Source organism: Calidris pugnax, unplaced genomic scaffold (genome assembly GCF_001431845.1).
Source record: "Calidris pugnax isolate Ruff unplaced genomic scaffold, ASM143184v1 scaffold10, whole genome shotgun sequence".
NCBI lineage: Eukaryota > Metazoa > Chordata > Aves > Charadriiformes > Scolopacidae > Calidris > Calidris pugnax.
The window spans coordinates 3,021,513-3,041,592 of record NW_015090795.1 but is presented as its reverse complement, the minus strand read 5'-3'; the positions used below and the strand labels follow the sequence as shown (position 1 = coordinate 3,041,592).

General features: G+C 42.1%; 2 protein-coding genes across 2 annotated transcripts in view; one reads left to right on the top strand and one right to left on the bottom strand.

Annotated features, from left to right (window-relative positions):
• The window catches only part of SAV1 (salvador family WW domain containing protein 1), a 22,250-nt gene extending 3,365 nt beyond the window's left edge, over nucleotides 1–18,885 (top strand). The window contains exons 2-5 of the mRNA XM_014936770.1: nucleotides 1,965–2,468; nucleotides 9,959–10,229; nucleotides 11,166–11,309; nucleotides 17,667–18,885. Of these exons, the coding sequence (XP_014792256.1) occupies nucleotides 1,965–2,468; nucleotides 9,959–10,229; nucleotides 11,166–11,309; nucleotides 17,667–17,868 (1,121 nt within the window). The 3' untranslated portion in view covers nucleotides 17,869–18,885. The remainder of the gene's footprint in view (nucleotides 1–1,964; nucleotides 2,469–9,958; nucleotides 10,230–11,165; nucleotides 11,310–17,666) is intronic.
• Nucleotides 18,886–19,104: 219 nt separating this feature from the next.
• ATL1 (atlastin GTPase 1) overlaps nucleotides 19,105–20,080 on the bottom strand; it is a 32,216-nt gene continuing 31,240 nt past the window's right edge. Inside the window, exon 15 of the mRNA XM_014936769.1 lies at nucleotides 19,105–19,843. Within this exon, the coding sequence (XP_014792255.1) occupies nucleotides 19,733–19,843 (111 nt within the window). The 3' untranslated portion in view covers nucleotides 19,105–19,732. The remainder of the gene's footprint in view (nucleotides 19,844–20,080) is intronic.

Below are 20,080 nucleotides of genomic sequence, written 5' to 3'. Positions count from 1 at the left end.
CCCTCCTGAGGGGAAAGGGGGGGGATGCCCCCTCCTGAGGGGAAAGGGGGGGAGTGTCCCCTCCAGAGGGAAAGATGGGGGGGGAATATTCCTGTTGGGAGACCTGGGGGCTGGCTGATGGAGAGACGTTAAACCTGAAAGGGAGGGTGAGTGTGTAAAAGGGAGCCCTGCACATCGTGTAGCACCAGCTGCTCACGATAAACAAAATCCGTTGTTTTGATTATTTTTATTTTTTTTTTAATTGTATAAAATGTCGAGTGAAATTCTTGACTGTGAGGGTCAAGGTTGCCCAGAGAAGCTGTGGATGCCCCATGTAAGGGGTTCAAGGGGGGCTGGATGGGGCTTGGAGCAACCTGGTCTGGTGGGAGGTGTCCCTGCCCAGGGCAGGGGGTTGGAGCTGGATGATCTTTGAGGTCCCTTCCAACCCAGACCATTCTATGATTTTTTTTTAGCCGTGGTTGCTCAGTTTTCAACAGGTAGGGGTTAAGACAATCTCCAGACAGACATCTTTCAGATGAACGGAACAGATCATCTCATCAGTGGTTGTTTTCCTGATCTAGGCAGCGTGCACTGCCAAAAGGTGTGTGCTTTGAAAATGAGATAACTGTACAAGGCAGTTGCATAAAATCCCCGCGGAAGCAAGCGCTCCACTTCTAAGCCATGAATCAACCTGATGAGGTCACCGCTATGTACCTTGGATGCACCGATCTTCCTGTGGTTAACCTGGCGCTGAGTCCTGGTTTTGCTGGGACTATAGGAAACACACGTTGAAAGTGCACTTAGGTTTCTTTTTGTTAAGCTTTGGAAACAACACGAGACTGAAATGTGTTGTGCTATAATTGCAGGAGTAGCTTTGGAGATCCCAACTAGCAACAACTGATTTGCTGGCAGGAGTTGGGCACTCAGCTTTTCTGGAAGTTTTTTCTGCATGAACAGCTTGAGGTCCCAGTCAACAGGCAAAATCATTGAGTAGTCTGATTACATTGACTTAGACTTTAAAAAAGCCCAAAATCTACAGGTTTTTTTTTTCACATTAAGCTGTAGGCAAGTCGAGCCACCAACACCTTTTGCATGTGCCATAATGTAATGACTTGCTATTACATGACTGCTTTGTAATGATTATAAATTTACTGATGACACCTTCTGGGATGCAGTGAATTTTTATCCTAAGTTATAAGAGTTTATTAGTAACAACTTAATATGTATAACTTCCTTTTAAATGAAAGTCATAATTTGTATTGGCTCAGGTGGAGGCAAACTACTTACTTATCAAGTAGTAACTACTTATCAAGTTGAAAGTAATAGCTGGGAAAGAGTAACATGTCGCTTACTGGAGGGAGGCAGTGAAATTGTATGAATAGGTGTCACTGTTGGTGCAGAAAACCTCTGAGGTAAAGGAGGAAGGGAAATATCTTAATTGGGAATTCAACACGTGCAGAATGACAGCATTTTGCTGGCTAAACGCTGTGATTAGTGGAGAAAGTCTGAGTTGTGTTGCTGATTCTGTGGTGGATTCCTGTGAGCATTAATGCCTGTAGGTGTTAACATCCTCAGTTATTCTGGGTTCTTAAGGAGAGTGATCCCCATGAAATGGCAGCGTGGTAGCCAGGACACTTGCATTGTCTTGACCCTTCTGGTAGAGAAGTATGAGGCCTGGCTGATGTAGCCACAGTACAGTGTGTGTGTGGTGGGGGTGGCTGATGTAGCCACAGTACAGTGTGTGTGGGGTGGTGTATTTTTGATGGGGTTTGGGGTTTTTTTGTTTATTGTGAATTCAGTTATACTGGCAAAACTGCAGTCTTTTGGCAGTAGGTTGGTGGTGGTGGAGGGTGTGATGGTTACTGTTGCACCAATACAAACTGCAGCATTACCATTGTACTTGCATATGCATTAGAGGTGGTTTAAAGGGGTTCTAGCATTTGAATTTCCTCGATTCCATGGTGAAAAGCGTTGTGGCTAGTGAGATCCTTTATGTGTGAGTACAGCCAAGGTTCTTATTTCTCTTTCATGCTGTCTATCAGATCTGATGCCTTCATTTATCCGCCACGGTCCAACCATTCCAAGACGAACTGATATTTGTCCTCCCGACACTACTTCTTCTGCGTATGCTTCTGGGGGAGATGGAATTGTTTCGAGAAACCAGAGTTTCCTTCGAACTCCGGTGCAGAGACCACCTCATGAAATAATGAGACGTGAGAGCAACAGACTGTCCGCGCCTTCCTATCTTGCGAGAAGTTTGGCTGATGTCCCTAGAGAATATGGCTCTTCCTCCCAGTCCTTTTTAACAGAAGCCAATTCTGTTTTGGAAAACGGAGACGCTGGTGCCCGATGTTATTATTATGATCATTTTTATGATGCCCAGAGGAGACGGCCGTTAAATGATCGCGTACATGAGGACTACAGGTATTATGAACACAACAGCGATCTTTTCCAGAGGATGCCACAGAATCACGGGAGGCACACTTCAGGTAAGTATTGATTAATTGCTGTCTTTTTAAAATACATTTATTATAAGATTTTCAGTGCAGAGATATATCTGGACCATCAAGGTCATGTTTTTAGGACTTATGCTGTGTAAGACAGTAGGTTTATTTAATGACACTTCTGTGATCTGAGCACACTATGTGCTCACATTTCTTAGTTAAAAATTTGATTACATATATCCAGAAAAGAGAAAAATATACTCAAGCCATGATTTATTTATTAAGTAATGGGGTAAGGTTGAGCAAGTTGTTTGGTTTTTTTTTAATGCCAAACATATCTGCAACTCCTCATAACAAAGTTGATTCAGTTGCTAACTGGCAAGGAATTTTATTCACTAGGGAACATCTACTATTTTAATGATGCAGAGAATAACCAACAGCTCTAAATTATAGCATTGCTGTCTTATTATATTTTAACTATCATTGTGTTGTTATTTAATGTTATTGTGTTAATTTAACCTCAGTCATTAAAATCATTTTTTTATAAATAGTCAAAGGGAGGAATGACTGCTTTGTGTAATTAGCAAATTGACATATAGTTAGTGCTGAAATTGACTTCCTAGTTCTTGATATTTATTTATTTTTCTTTTAGCTTGTAGTTTTGTTTGTAAATATGCCTGCTTCCCCCTCACATTCATTGGAACTTGTCTTTGTTTTCTAACAGAAGATAAGCATAAGAAAGAAGAATTCATTAAATATTACTTTATTAAATACTTGTCATGACACTGAAGGGTAGTTCTTTGGTGCACTGTGCTGCTATGAATCTGTTGGTGGAATAAAAAGTCTGGGGTTACGATATTGCCTGTAGAAAGGTGACCCTAAAAGTAGTAAATTTGGCTGTCTTTGGGCACTCTATATACTACGGAAATTATGTTCAAGGAAGAGTTTGAAACAAACATTTAATAGAAATGTTCAAACCTGTAAATCGTGTACCTTCAATGTGAAAGATGATGTTAGTTCATCATTGCATTTAAGCTGTAAACAAAGTAGTAAATAGACTCTAGGAAAATAAATGTTCTGTCTAGAAAAATAAATCTGCTAGGAGGTCTGTCAACATTGAGGGCTGCTGACTTTGAGTGTGGAAGTCTAACCTGACAATGCTCTGTGGGTTTTTTTACTACAGAAACATTTCAATGAATAGTGACAAAGGAGTAATGCCAGAGCTCCTGCTCTCAGCCAGTAAATTCTGAAATACTGAGGTTTAAGACTTGCTACTTTAATCCTCGTTTATTTTGCTAAATGCTAATACGTTGCCCAGAGAAGCTGTGGCTGCCCCATCCCTGGAGGGGTTCAAGGCCAGGTTGGAGGGGGCTTGGAGCAACCTGGGCTGGTGGGAGGTGTCCCTGCCCATTAGGTGGAACTAAATGATCTTTGAGGTCCCTTCCAACCCAAACCATTCTGTGTTTCTATGGTCTGATCTACCTAGATTTTGCATGAAATCCCTCCAGCTCTGTCAGTTGGTGTTCAGTCAGCAGTCTTTAAACATTTACCTGGTCCCGATAACGAGCACCTCTTAGTGTTTGCTGGGATATTGTAGGGAGGAAAGGCAGGAGGGGAGGTTTTCATAAATGAATCCATCAATTTAACATTCAAAATTACTACAATCTATGTGTGCTGAGGAAGACTTCAAAAAATGGTACCGCTGCTGTGCAGAGTTGAAACAATGTGAAGTGGAAATGGAGCTCTAGCTATTAGTTTGAGAGTGGAATTTAATTTAGGACATTTTTAAAACAAGCTAAAAGTAGAGCTTTACAGCTATATTTTTCTCAGTTGTAGCAACATGGATTTCTTCCTTAAAAGACCTTTATTTCCCCATTTGTCTACATGCCCCCTTAGCCACTGGAAATCACGAAGGAGCTCCTGATGTTTGTTTGGTCTTTGTCATTCCCTCTCATATTTTTACATGTAATAATTTAATAAAATTCTACACGTATCTTGTAACAGGTGAGTATTTAATCTCACACGTTTGTCAGGAGAGACAAGAAAAGATGAGCCTTTTGCCTGCAAAAATGTTTCTCTTTTCCTCTATTTTTTTTCTTTCATCTCAGCATGGAATATGAACTGTTAAATTCCTTTTTCAGTTTCATTGCAGTAAGAATATTGACCTATGTCCTTAACTTTTGTACATAGTTTCAAGAATTGCTGTTACTTTTTATCGGTAAAAGAGTTATGTGGTCAAAAGTGAGAAAATTTTAGTTTGTTTTTTTTTTTTTTTACTTCTTTCATCTCACCATTAAGCTTCTTTTTATTTGAACCATCCGTTGTCTTCAAACCTCCAGTGTTTTCCTTGAGCTACACTAATATTTCTGTAATTTCTGGTTCCCTTTTTTTTCCTCGTGTTTCTGGAATACTGAGGCAGGCCTTTTACTTTCATTGTCTTTGTGTAAATTATTCTCCTTACGCATCCCCATTGTCATGTCACGTTGTTTCCCCTAATCAAAATTCTTCAGCAAGATGACTGATGACAAAATTGCCCAGTACTTAGAGTTCTGATGTAGAAGTCTGTTTATTAGCTAGAATCTGTAAATGCTGCCTTCAACCCTCTTCCTCCTCTCCCACCCTCCCCTCAGTGAAGGTCCCCTCAGTGGGTTCAGTTCTGGTTTGGGTTGATTGCCACAGAAATGTTCCCTGATGAACACAAGTTGTACTTGCTGTCGCTGAGCGATATTTCATTTAGTGGTGGTTACAACTGAGATGACTTTTGAGAAGCAGGAGTCTGGAAGTGCAGAGGTGCATGGGAATTTCAGCTCTCATTCAAAATAAAGGTTCTCCTCTTTATAATTTTGAGATAAGTTGAAAACATACGTTCCTACTGAGATCTTCATACTCCAAGTGTTTCAGAAAGTCCGTGATTTTTCAACAGCAGATGTTGACAGCATTGATATGTTCTTCCATAGGCATTTCTCCTTGAAGTCATGTTTCCTTTCTCAGTATGATTCAGTTCTCCCATGTCCTTGCTTTTTTTAATTTTCATTATATTTGCTTTTAATTAGCAATCTAGTGCTGCTGGTTTTCCTGAAAAATGTCTTCGGTTGAGATATTTCCTAGTTTTGTATATTTAGCTGCCTCTCTGGCATTTCTTCAAAGTTTGTTTTTTCCTTTGTGTCCATTTCAAACTTAATTCTAAGAGACTTTACCTGTCTTTCCTCGCCATCTCTTTCCTCTCTTCTAGGTTAAAGGTTTGGGGAGGTCTGTGGTTGAAGTTATATCTACAAGTATAGATTGGAACTAACTTGTAACCAAGACCTCAGAGTTATTTGTACCCGTTTGAGCGGTAAGCTAAAAAATTCTTATGTGTATATCAAAATTGCTGAGATTAAAATCGCAGTGTAAAGGGACTTTCTGCTGGTGGATTGTAAGCGGTTGACTGTGATGTCAGAGGAGAAAAATGATTAATCCTGTGAACAGAGAATCCAGTGCACTTCAGTGAAAGCAGGTTCATCTCGGGTCTAAATTGTACCCCTTAAAAATTGCACACCTGTATTCAGGTTTAATATAAGAGCAAAGTAAAGAAACACAAATTATTAAATGAAATCTACTTAGAGCTAAAATATCAGCGCTTTTCTTTCCAGGTGTGTACAGTTCACTTGTCTTTTAAACAAATGGCAATTCCTGCCCTTTTCTTCTTTTGTGCTGATTTTGCAGTAATTTCTTTGTAGCGGATTTTTTCGAAGCTGTCAAAGTACTTCCTGCCATTTCCTATTTGTGAATTTATGCTTTTTTGGAACGCCCCATTCCCTCTGATAAACGAGGCACTTGTGCTCAGGAAGTACCTTCAGACGCTTCGGAATGGATTAGGGAGGCCTAGAACCTGCAGACCTATTCAAACAGGATAGTTACTGGACCTTCTTTTTGCTACTTTATTCTTACTTACAATTCATTCATCTTCTCTTCCTGTTCTCCATCCTGGTTTGAGGAGGGGAAGGGAGAGGATTTTGGCATCCAGAGGTAACGGGGAAAAGGCTCTTAAGACAATCCACCTAATTAAGGACAAATACGAAGGGCTTCTGCTTGTCTAGATTTGTTCTTCAACACTTAGAAATTTGGTTGAAGCTGGTTGAGAAGTTTGGTTGAGTTGTTTCAACTAGTCTGGTTTTGCTTGTCCTGTGGTAGGGATTATATCCACCAGCAAGAGGAAAATCACGGGTTTTACCCTAGGTGTTTTGATAAAAATGGTTTGAGTTGTAAGTTTGGCTTTTTTGCTGTAGATATTTTGCCTTGTGGTATTTAAATGTGGTACCAGCCCGTGATTCAGGGAGTATCCTTGGTGTGTGCAGTAAAATCTCTAGTAAAATCCTGTATGAAGCCATGAAAATGCTTTAGGGCTAAGCCCTTACCTGAAATTTAAACACAGAAGTGTGTTGTGCTTTGGCAATATGACCCAGAAAAGGATAGTGCTCACAGTAGCTGATTTTAGGCTGTCCTGTAACTTTCTTCTTTGGTTTATACTTTAGAAAAGATCCCACACGAATTTACTCTTCCAAGTGATGTTCAGTTTTATTATTGGTAATTACAGATGTAAATATATGAAGGTCAATTTTCACCTTCTCTTACTGTTCAAAATCATAGCAGGAGCTATTTCTCTCACATGTGTGTCCACTCTCTTGAAGGAAGTGTCTGCTGAGTTTTGTAAGAAAAACCAATATATAATTTCTTTTCATCTCTAGTAACTTCAGTTATATAAAGAAATGTCTAAATTGTGCTAATTGCTGACTTGAATGTTGTAGTGGGTTGATAGTTGTAAGACACTATGGATATTACCTGATGTCTTAAAACTTCCAGCACACGGAATAGTTCAGTGTGAGCTCTGATTTTCAGGGGGAAAACGCACATTGAGACTATACCCGATGGCCTATAACCACCTCTTTATAAATCTGGCCCTTGATTTCATAATTAGAGCTTGTTAATTGTAGATGCTTGGAACACTGTTCAAAACTTCATACAGCTCTGGGAGTTTATCTGAACAGTATGGCTCTGCTTCTTCATATATGAAGTCAAAATGGCACAAGGAATGTATAATGTATTTGTGATCTAATTATTTTTGTTCTTTGCATCTTAAAAATAAAAAAAATATAAGCTGGGATTGGGAGAAACCATGTAGCTAGAATTTAATGACTGTGTGAACACAGAACTGCTGGCGTTGCCTTTCCATTGGGTGCAGCGTTGGTTTTTATTCTGCTTTCTCAGTGATCTCTCTGTGTAATCAGGTTTGGATTTTCCTCCTTTCCTGAGTCCATCTCCCAGATTTCTCAGGCTTTTGTACGAAGGGATGTTGTGTCAAGAGAACCTCTCGTGCTGAGGATGCCTTGTGCAACTTTTAATACCAGCTTCCAAATGTTAGAAATAATTAACCTTTACCCCAGAGAATGAATATATATCTCTTTGCTGCTGGAAATCATGCTGGAATTTAAGTAGGAGGAACTGTAACAAAAATACGGACGTGTGCTGGTTTTAACAGTAAACAGAAAAAAATGTTTAGGCCTTTGTGCAAGTTGTTTCCCCCAGTCACGTTTGTGTGTTGAGATCTGGTAGTGGTGATTTAATAGTCACTGTTTATACACTGTTGTAATGTGAAATTACAACACAGTCGCCCCGTTTATTGGAGAAAATACGGAATTTGTTTATCCAAAGCGCAGTATTTTCAAGAAGCTGAAATGTTTGTATTTTGTCAGTGGAATGAAAACAAAACCAGTGACATAACTGTAGCCAGGGTCTGAAATAGTTTCCCTGCCCCAGTACTGCTAAAGGTCAGGAAGCCTCCAGGATGTTTCTTCTCACTGGAAATAAAGTTCTAGGTTGCTTCATCGTAAGGAGAGGTGGGAGATCTCACATGAACACAACCATCAGCTTTCTTTTATAACTCTAACAAATAGGTAAGTATCATAAGGAGAGGAAATACTTTAAGGCCAAATAGTTCAGAACATGACACGGCCAGAAAGAGATTTGTAGAGGAGCAGAAATGTTTTAAAGAACAGTACTCAGGGGGAAGTTAGTGAGATTACTTTTTTATTTATTTAATTGTTTTGTCTTTATTCTGTTGATTTGGAGCCTTCCCATTACTTTATTGTTGATGAGTGCTGCCTTGTATTCGAATGAGAGCCCATCCAGTTCTCAGTCTATGTCATTTTGTATGTAAACATGCTTAAAATAGATGACACCCCATGGCTAGTGTGCTGTATTCTCTGTGTACTATTGAAAAGGACTTTTGGCTTTGTCAGCAGAGTATGAAATTCCCTGAGAAATACAACAGTTTTGCTGCTACTCCAGTATTCCAGTATCTTGTTGAGTTAACGACCACACCTTAAACCTCTTTTTTTATAGTATGCTTTACATGAGAGAGACTCTGCCTTTCCCTTCCATTCTCTCAAAAAATAATGACACAAAAATGTTATTTCTGAAAAGTAGAAGGAAAGGGGTGTATTCCTCAGTCACAGTGCTTGTGATGGAGTCTCTTTCTGACTTAAGAAGGTGGAAAAAGTGACTCCCATTCCCTTTCTTCTGGCTTTGGGAAATAGTCACATGCAAACTCTTAGTGAATACACTGATTGAAGAGATGAGGGTGAAGAGATAACAGGAATTTCTTTAAAGCTAGGGACTGTTTAACTGTAGAGTGGTGGGTAACTGAAGGGAGCTGCTTAAAAGGATTTTAAAAAGAGAATTGAATTTGGGCCAGCATGGCCAGTGGGTCGTAGGCTTCCAAGGAATGGAAACAGACCTGCAAAAGTCTTGATTATGTCACTTTTAGTTTGTGGTTGGGCTTTTTTGGGTTGGGGTGTGGTGGTGGGTTTTTTTTGTTTTCTGTTGTTGTTATTATTATGGCTTTTATTTCAACTAGCTTCCTAATTATCCATACTATATGGAGGGAAAGAAAAGATGAAATGGAAATTGTGTTTCTTCAGTACATCACTCAGCATCCAACATGCTAATTTTGAAAATGTAAAAACTCTATTCTTGGTTTACCTGGTCCTGTTACTGTTCTTGTCTGGTTCATCTGAAAAACTTTGTTGGTATTCAGTAATTTTTCTAGATATAATTTCTGACTGTAACTAGGAAAAGAAATAGCTCTGGTTTTTGGTAGATAGATAGTTTTGATGCAGCTGTAATAGCATATTAACAGAAACTGTCACGTATGTAAAGCTTTAACGTTTGTAATCGTACTTAGCTCTCTCTGCTCAGCAAATTGAGACAGTAACAGCTTCATCCCTGTTTGTATGCTAATATATGTCTCTAATTGAAAAAGCAAGGATGCTTTAATTGTCTCTGAACAAAGCTGCCTAGTGAATGTGGAGTTGGAGGAGAGCGAGACTCCAAGGGAATAGCTGTTTTGACGTGATCGTGCTTTTTTATTGCTCAGAGCTCATAGAGTGCCTGGGTGGGGGGAGTTGACTTTGTACATACTGTTGGGTTTGGTATTACCAGTTTAGCTAAACATTGCTTTCCCTTTGTTTTTTTTTTTGGGTTTTTTTTTTTTTTAGGAATCGGTAGAGTTGCTGCTACATCTCTAGGAAACTTAACAAATCATAGTTCTGAAGATTTACCTCTTCCTGCGGGCTGGTCGGTGGACTGGACTATCAGAGGGAGGAAGTACTATATAGATCACAACACCAACACTACTCACTGGAGCCATCCACTCGAGCGCGAGGGGCTGCCTCCGGGCTGGGAGAGAGTGGAGTCAGCAGAATTTGGAGTGTATTACGTAGATCACATCAATAAAAGAGCTCAATATAAACATCCTCGCGCTCCCAGGTAAGACATCCGCCTTCTCTTTTGTAATTGTGGTTTTTTTCCTTAATCCAGTTAAGAAAGTGGAACTGGTCTCAGAACAGGGAAAAACCTTTTTATTTTCAGAAGTAAGCTTTACTGGTTCTTGACTAAGATTTTTTAGAAGAAGTTGTAATTGTTAGGTTTTTGTCTTTTTTTGTCTCCTCTGTTACTATCTTAAGTTTAGAAACAGGATATTGTTCCTAACTCACTAAAACAAAGCAGCTATTCTCTTCAGCTGGTGGTAAAAGAAAGTTGCAGAGAACAGAAATGAATAGTGGATCGAAAAGAAACTCGATCTGATGGATGTTCCAGGAGGCTGTCTGAACGAATAGCACATTTCATCTGAAACATTAATTAAGCCTTGTCTAGAATGAAAATCAGTATTTTAGCTCCTCGTAATTTAAAGGTAAAATAAAGTTAGTGTACACCAAATCTACCTGTTAATTTCTGATACTCTATTTTGCTGAGAAAATATTTTGATGTGTGGCACAAAAGATAAACCTATGGGGATGTCCTTGGCTATAAACGGCATAACTTATGAGCTGCTGCCTGAATATATTTGTTTTAACATATAAAATGGTGTGTTACTTGTCTGAATCGATACGTGCCTGAATCAATACTTGCCTTTTTAATCTTTTAAAAGCAGATATCCCTTCTTGTTGTGCTGTGGTATGCAGGTAGCAGGCACTGGGTGAATAGGTGGTTTTTACAGTGTGGTAACAGCAGCGACGCTTCGGGTTGTGATTGAAGCACAAAAACAGCAGCAGAAAGTTGTTTTCAGTACAGACCTGCTGAGGCAACGCTCCGTGTGGGGTTGCATCATCAGCCTTTGTGTTTATTAGCGTGAACATTTTAATGGTATCAGTATGTCTTAAGTCCTTGCTTGGAGGTTATGGACTCTTGTCTTCCTTTGTGCAGCGTTCCCCGTTACGACCAGCCTCCCCCCGTGAGTTACCAGCCGCAAGCAGCCGAGCGGAGCCAGCCCCTCCTCGTCCCTGCAAACCCCTACCACACGGCAGAGATTCCCGACTGGCTGCAGGTCTATGCCAGGGCTCCTGTAAAGTGAGATTTGTTTTATTTTGGTTTTTTTTTCCTTCTGCATTTCACACTCTGCATGCCTGGCTTATAAGGAAACCAAATTAATGTGCTTTCTATGAGGCATTACTTAAAATCATCACAATACTTCTTGCAGCTCACATGACTTGCAGAATATTTGAGAGTTGGGGATGTGATTTACTTCCAGTGTGTTTGTGAGAACGGTACAGCGTGGCTTATAAAATATGTGAAATATTTTTAGGGTGGTAACTTCTTAATCTTACTCCTTTTCAAAAAAGACATACGAATTCTCTTTCACTAATTAAGAATTTTGAGTACAGAATGAAAACTATGTTCAAGAACTTTAAAAAAAAAAAACAACACCCCGAAGTGGTAGTGAAAAGTCATTTTTTTTCAAAGAAAACAATGCTCTAGGAACAGGCAGTCTCCTCCAAGGAAAGATTTGAGTCAGCGTAATGAAACAAATTACATTTTCTAATGGGTACAGCTCTGTGGAAGAGTATCACTAAATAGAAAAGCAATAAAAAAAACCCCAGATATGTTTTAATAATTATGAAATCAGGTACTTTTTCATAATTTCATAATGACAATATGGAGAAACTCAGTTTTACAGCAATGAGCAGGTCAGGCTGTAGTTGCAAATTCAGGCTGTGTATGATGTCCGGTGACTTCCAGCTAAAAAAATCCTCTTTTTTTTTTAGCTGCTTCTAGTAACTATGATTTGAATGGGTTTTCTTACTTCTTGTGGCTACTGGGCTTGCCAGCAGCCCATAAAGATTTAAATTGGCCCAAATTCCACCAATACTCTTATGCACCAGGGACACACCGAGTTCCTGTAACCTATGGGAGGGCTTCTTTCCTAGAAATACTTCTAGATTTTGGCTGCAGCTGGATTTTCTTTATTTAGGTCTTTGGCACATCCGGACAATGTAGTTTTAAATATTTTGGGCTGTGTTGCATGGACTCCTGTTGGTATTTCTCTTGAAACTTGAGAAACAAATATAAGACTTAAACAATTTAAGATTACCAGGAATTATTTTAGATCTAGGAGGCTGAGACAAATTTAAAAAAAATACAGCAGAAAACTCCCAATATTTAATTCATTCAAGCTGTTTGAATAGAATTTACATTGGTCAGAGGAATCAAAAATTGTGTATTTCCCGCTATCCTTTTAGCCCTCTAATTCTCAGACACTTCTGTGAAGAAGTAAATGGTTGTTTACATCCAGTAATACTTGTGAATTCTTCAGTAGCATTGTCCAAAAGCTGAGGATGAGAACTCTGTGTGTGTGTATATATATATCTCTCTCTCTACACTGTGTTCTGGGGCAAAAATGAAGTGTGTGTGTGTGTGTATATGTATATATATCTCTCTCTGTGTTCTGGGGCAAAAATGAACGGTTGTTTACATCCAGTAATACTTGTGAATTCTTCAGTAGCATTGTCCAAAAGCTGAGGATGAGAACTCTGTGTGTGTGTATATATATATCTCTCTCTCTACACTGTGTTCTGGGGCAAAAATGAAGATAAGTGGGCAAAATGCTTTCATAGTAATAGTAAAGAAATACCTTTTGCAATGAGGTATTTTAAATTTATGGTAAAAATCGTTTGGTGATCAGTTTTGCACTGAAATCATTGTGGTATATTTCTTTACAGTTTGTTACTTACACCTGTAAGTTTGATTTGGCTGATAAAAGGCGGGTGGCTTTTGTTGAGAAAAGTAGGTAATGAGAGCAAAAATAGATAACGTTAGCGCTTGTTTCTACAAGTTTCTCCAAAGGATAAGAATTCTGGCCACTGGAAAAGTCTGATGGAGAGTTCGGTAGGTGTTATCCGTAATGCTTCCCTGTTTTGGTGACAAATGTTCAAACCATTAAGATAAGAAAGAAGATATTTGGCTCACTAGGCAGAGGAGAGGCTTCGATGTCCAGCTGTAACTGTGAGGCAACGATTTTCAGTATCAAGGTGGTTTTGATACCTGGAAGCATCCTTTCCCCCTCTCTCCTGCCATCTCTTGAGGTCTGTTTTGAGATCGTAAGTGCAGCTATGGGAATCTTAGCACTGGAATTGAGACTCTGGCTTGTGTTTAACCCTTTGCTAGACTCTTCAATGGATTGTTTCTTCAAAACCAGGATGTTTTTCCACCTCCCAGGTTCCGTAGCCCAGTCTGGTGGGGGTTCCTGCACCGCGCCAGTCTGCGTGTGTGGGACTTGGGGGGTGAGCAGACCAAAAACCCCTCCCTCGTATGAGAGGTCGTGGTTTGGATTCTTTCTCCACCTCTTTTGGAGGAAGGATTTGAACCCAGGACTTTCTTTTCTCCAGGCCTAAGCAATGGAGGCTGAGGGGAGACCTCATCACTCTCTACAACTACTTGAAAGGACACTGTAGAGAGGTTGGTGCTGGTCTCTTCTCACAGGTAATTAACGACAAAACAAGAGGGAACAGCTTCAAGCTCCAACAGGGTGGGTTTAGACTAAACATTAGGAAGGAATTTTTCACCGAAAGAGTGTTTAAGGGACGTTTAGATGGGGTACTGAGGCATGTGGTGTAGGGGAGGACTTTGTAGAGTAGATGGTTGGACTCGATGATCCCAAGGGTCTCTTCCAACCTGAATGATTCTATGATTCTATAATTTTTTGAATAGGCTGTAAATATTCAGGGCCTCTTGTGTAGGAGGTGTCCTGTTTTGTATATTAAATACTTGTTATCTCTGGGAAAAGCACTGGCACCGGGGTTTTCTGGCCGTGTGTTCTGTCAGGAAAGCTCCTGCTTTCTCACCTGGGAGGGAAGGCTTTGTGCTCTGTGGGAATTTTGTACTTTTGAGGCTTTCTTCCCTCAATTTCTGGCTCTGGGACTAGTTGTCTTTCTGAAAAATGCCTGAGGAGTTTAGGTCAGGTTCTCTGTGCCCTGTTCTGCTCAGCATCCATGTGATGAGCATTCCTTGACCTACTGTCTTTGGATTTGACTGATCCCTTTGCTATTGAAGCACTGCTGGTGGCTCTATCTTTAATTAGACTTCTTCCCTCATTTAACACTCCTCTTGGCCAGTGAAGTGAAACCCTCCTATTGCAGAGCAATCCCAGAATGCTATGGGGTTGGAAGGGACCTCTGGAGATTATCTAGGCCAACCCCCTGTCCACCCAGAGCAGGTCCCACAGGAACGTGTCCAGGTGGGGTTTGAATGTCTCCAGAGAAGGAGACTCCACCACCTCCCTGGGCAGCCTCTGCCAGGGCTCTGCCACCCTCAAAGTGAAGAAGTTCCTCCTTATGTTTAGATGGAACTTCTTACATTCAAGTTTGTGCCCATTTCCTCTTGTCCTGTCCCTGTCCTGCGGCAACTGATTTGGGTGGGAAAGGAGCAGAGATGGGAAGGAGTTGTTCATTTAAACTCACTAATTGAGTGCTTTCAAAGATCGTTGTTCTTGGCAAACCTTCCAGAGCAGGACCATGTCCTCTGCCTCTCCTCGGAGTTTGATCTCCTGATTGACAAACAGCTGCAACCTGGGTTTTCTTGCTTTGGGGGAAAAGGGATTTTAGCAGTGCAGCCCCATCAAGACTCGGGATAACTTTAATAGAGAAGCTGCTATTGAGAGAATTTATAGAAACAGTGGTTGTTTCAGTTCTTAAAATTCCTCAGAAGCATCTTTGGTTGTCATCCACCTGTCTTGATGCTTCTCTGATGCATACAGCCTTCTGAATATATCTTTTCAATATGTAATTTAGTTAATTTCCATAAATTCACTGATATTTGGGCTTCAGCCTCTACTCAAGTGACTCTTATTTTCTCCTGTAATTCATTTGGATCAAATAACTCTGTTTATTCCATGAGTTTCTTCTATTCTCTTAATAACTGTAGTGGTCACCTGGCTATTTCTGAGTGAAGAGAATGAGACTGGAAAGGAATGGTGTGTGTTTAGAGCAGTGGGAAAAACCAGGCAATAAGGGGTTCTGCAGTGATGATGGAAGTACATCCAGGCTTGCTTTTATCAAAGTAAAGCGTGTCCGTTCTGAACCTGGCCGGTCTCTCCAGAGCTCCTGTCACCCTGCCAGAGGTCTCCTGTCATCACACCGAGGTGGAAAGAGGCCATCAAAGAGACCGGCCTGTTTATTTTAAGCGTCGGTATCTCTGACTCTCTGAAGTCATTGACCATTTCATTTCAGCCTGTGGTGGGGGTAGGTCTGCACCATGGGCTCCTGGAGGAACATCCTGATGGTGGTGTCTCCTGCTTGAGGAACATCAACACACCACGAGGTGTGGTGGTAGCGCTGGACCATGGGCCAGGGACCTTTCGTCCTATCTCTGTAGAATCACCATGATTTTGGTGAAAAGCTTTTGTTAGAAATGCTGGTTCCCCTACTTACGGGCAAAAAAAAGAGGTCTGCTAAAAAAAGTAATGAAGAAAAATGCTTGGTTTCTGGGAGTAGTTTGTGAGGCTTCAATATAAAGGTAAATACTGTGGACATTGTTAAATTTGGGAAACGTTGAACCTTGTGTTTGGGCTAAAAGGTTATCAGCACTTGTTTTGAAGAATTTGTGGCATGAAGGGGAGTCGCTGAGTAACGCAGGATTGAGGAGACCTCCCGTATGAAACTGGATTTGGTCTGACCAGTTACCGAGCTCCCTCCCAGCCCTTGGAGCGCCGGCTCCGGCTGGAAAATTCCTTGCCGGAGAAATGGCATGATCGTGATGGGTCACAGGAGGGGTTTGGCAGTTATGGCCCAAAACAGCCTTCGGGAACCTTCTTCAGCTCTGCTGGTGAGACAGGAGGGGCTTCAAGAAGCTCATCAGACCTTTGGGTCACAGGAGGGGTTTGGCAGTTATGGCACAAAACAACCTTTTTCAGCTCTGCTGGTGAGACAAGAGGGGCTTCAAGAAGGTCATCAGACCTTGTACCCACCCAGTGGCAGCAGCTTCGATATCCCAAAAGGCAGAATGTGTGGGGGTGTTTGTACGCTCTCTAACCCGGGGGTGTCTTCTCAGTGGTGCCTGGTGACAGGTGAGGAGCTGGGGCAGATGTTCCTGAAGGAGGAGTCTGGGGTGGCACCGGTTTGAGTTGCCACCCTTGGCACGTGTCCCCAGGGGACCTCCCAGCCCCACAGCAGCTCCTTTCTTCCAGCGTGGGGAGTGAGAACGTGTAGGATTTGTAGCTGTTGGTGCTTGAATCCCCACCTTGATGCCTGCCCCGCTCCCCCCATGGCAGGTAGGTCACTACCCAGGGTGATGGGATGGCCCTTGCTGGTGTGAGTGCTCCCAGTCGTTAATTGCAGCCTAATTGGATTTCCCCCCTCCCTCAGTCCTCACTGGGGCTGCAATACCCACATTTGTGGGGTTGGAACGAGATGATCTTTAAGGTCCCTTCCAACCCAAACCATTCTGTGATTCTATGACTTAGATTATTGCTGCTAATTAGCCAAGAGGGGGACAGTGTCCGAGCGCTTCCCAGGGCTGGAAGGAGAACACTTTGGAAGCAGAAGGGTGTTGGGAGGGAAGACGCGTAGGATTCTGCCTCTGGGAGGTCCCTGCTGGGGAGGGTGTGGGGTGAACTGTTGCAATAATTTGTTTTTTATCTGTTGCTCTGATTTTAAAAGATGTTTTGCTGCGAAATGTTCAAAGCTTGTGAATGGAATTGCTGATTTAATGCTTCCAAAAGGCATTTTCTCCATTGGTTTATTAGAATCAGTTAATAGGACCTTTGGTACTTGTGAAGTTTATCTCAACGTATGATGAGTGATTCTGCAGTTCAGCTGTGACTGATGTTTCTCCAGCTCGGTTTTGGTGTTAATTACCTTATTTCTTCACATAAAACCTTCTAAAGTAGATGAGGGCCCCAAAGGTGCTGGGAGGGCTGGAGCCCCTCTGCTGGGAGGACAGGCTGAGAGAGTTGGGGGGGTTCAGCCTGGAGAAGAGAAGGCTCCGGGGAGACCTTGGAGCCCCTTCCAGTCCCTCAAGGGGCTCCAGGAGAGATGGGGAGGGACTCTGGATCAGGGAGGGGAGCCATAGGATGAGGGGGAAGGGTTTGACACTGGAAGAGGGGAGATGGAGATGAGATCTGGTGAAGAAATTGTTTGGTGTGAGGGTGGTGAGAGCCTGGCCCAGGTTGGCCAGAGAAGCTGTGGCTGCCCCATCCCTGGAGGGGTTGAAGGGCAGGTTGGAGGGGGCTTGGAGCAACCTGGTCTGGTGGGAGGTGTCCCTGCCCGTGGTGAGATGATCTTTAAGGTCCCTTCCCACCCAAACCATTCCATGACTCCATGATGATTGTTAGAAATCTGGTCGATGACGGCGCGAGGCCGGTTCTGAAGAAAACACCTAAAAAAGCCGTGTCCGGACTTGCAGACCATCATTTTTTTTTCTCTCCCAAACCAGATACGACCACATCCTGAAGTGGGAGCTCTTCCAGCTGGCGGACCTGGACACCTACCAGGGGATGCTGAAGCTGCTCTTCATGAAGGAACTGGAACGGATCGTGAAGCTGTACGAGGCCTACAGGCAGGCCCTGCTCACCGAGCTGGAGCACCGCAAGCAGCGGCAGCAGTGGTACGCCCAGCAGCACGGCAAGAACTTCTGAGCTCCCAACTCTTGAACAGACATTTTACAAGAACACTAAAGAGCTTTAAAAAAGGTTGGGTGTTTTGGTTTTTTTTCCACACTTCAAAAAAAAAACAAACACTAAAAACACTATGAAAAAGTGCTTTTTGTTGAAAAGGCAGCTTATTTTTGTTGACGTTGCACCTTTGTTATTATCCTCTTGAGTATTTTTCTACATGTATTATGTATTGTTTATAAAAAAAAAATGAAAAAAATGTTTGTTAATCTTTTTTCTAGTTTATTATTCTGAGAACCAGCACGGAGTTTAATCAGAGCCTTGATTCTGGTCTCTTTTTCTAGCCATCAGCTGCATTAGTAAGAAGCCGACTATATATATATTTTTTAAAAGGGCAATAGATGCAACTGTATGAAATGTCCTGGATTCAAACCATTTGTGAAAATCCAAATGAATTATTTGGGTGTCATTACCCCGGGGACACCCAGTCCCTCTCTCGGGAGCCGTCTGCTCTTTGTTTACAGCTTTAATGTACAGATTCCGGTCCCTTCCCATCATTCCCAGTGCTGGGACCGGATTTCACCAGTTTAAACCCAGCCCTTTGGGAAAGAGAAGCCCCAGTTGCCTTATTTCTTACTCTAACGTGTTACTGCTTTAGTTTTACTACTCTTTTTTCGCAGAAATCACTCAGAGGGGAAACATTTCTACCTTTTTCGAGCCCCAAGGTCTCTAACTTCCCAGGTTCATCAGGTGTCCCCTGTTGGGCTGTCCCCTGGACCTTCAGGGATCTCACAACAACTGCTTTGGGGTTGGTTTTTTTTTTTTAAACAATGAGCTTTGGGCTTCTATTAAAGCTTCCTCACTTGGAGAAAATTTTTAATTGTACAGTTCTTCTCTCCGATATTTTTGGGTTCATTGATTGTCCTGAAATGTTATTTATGGATTCTTTTTAGTGCAATAAACATTGTTGCAGACAAAAAAAAAAACACATTTCTTGTAAATCCTATTATTAATTCAATAAAAATCCTTTTGTTTAATGAATGAAGGCTTGTCTGAGTGATTTATCTTTTTAGAGTGTTAAATAAAATATTCTTAGAACCAATGAAAAGGTCTGACGGGGGGTGGGGGGGGTGAAAATCAGTGTTTTCAGAATATCCACCTGCAAGGAAAGCACCGATTCCTGACGGATGGAAAACAAAAAACCAAAACCCAAGTGGAGGATGGTTAATAATGGATTCCTGGATTAACTGACTCCTCAAGAACTGACAGGGAACTTTAATAGTTGTGAGGGTAAAAGAACAGAAGGGGTGTCTGTACAGAACCACGGCCACGCTCCCCCCGACACACAGACCAGTGACACCCGCTGCCTCCAGCACCAACACAGAAGGACCCTTTCCCATCAGCGCCCTTCTCCCCTGCCCGTGAAGCAAGTTAATACATTTTTAATTGATATTTATGGAATTAAATAGATAATCGAAGAAAAAAAAAAAAAAAAAACACAACTCGGTTACACACTTATAACTTGTTCTTTTATCTGAAAAGAAGTTGGGGTTTGAATAGCGCTAAGGGCTGGAAGATTTTTAGTTGCGGTATCGTACGTAAATTAAGATTTTCTTCAGTGAATTCGTAACTAATTAAGAAGAGAAACATAAGGCTTCATAAACGAGCTGGGAAGGTGCCGGCTGGAAGAAATTAAAAGCACTTTGTCGTGGCAGCAGAACCGATATGTACATATTAACAGGAGGAAAACCCTGCCCACCTCGTCCCGGCGGGACCCGCTCTCCCCGTGCGGCGGCAGGAGCTGGGGGTGGGTGCGAGGAGGAGGGTGGAAGCCAGGGGGTGGGAACTGGGGGGGCTCCTGCGTGGCCGGGGGGGGGTCGCACCCACCTTACACCTTCTTCCTCTCGGCGCCCTGGGGGGGCTCCGGGCTCTGGGTGGGGAAGGCGTGATGGTAGAGGTGTCTGTGGGTGGCCGCCGCGCTGTACAGCTTGTACAAAGCCTGGGGACAAACAGAGAGAGAGAGAGAAGGTGGTGACGTCCCCGGCCCCGCTGCGGTGACACCCAGGGGCTGTGTCACCCGGGGGCTGTGTCACCCGGGCTTCCAACCAGCGGGCACCCAGTGTCCAACGGGGAAAAGAATAAAGATCAACTCATTTTCCAGCTCTGGGAGGAGCCCCCTCCCATCACCTTACATGGAGGACCACCTGGAGGACTTACAGGTTGGGGTTTTTTTTTT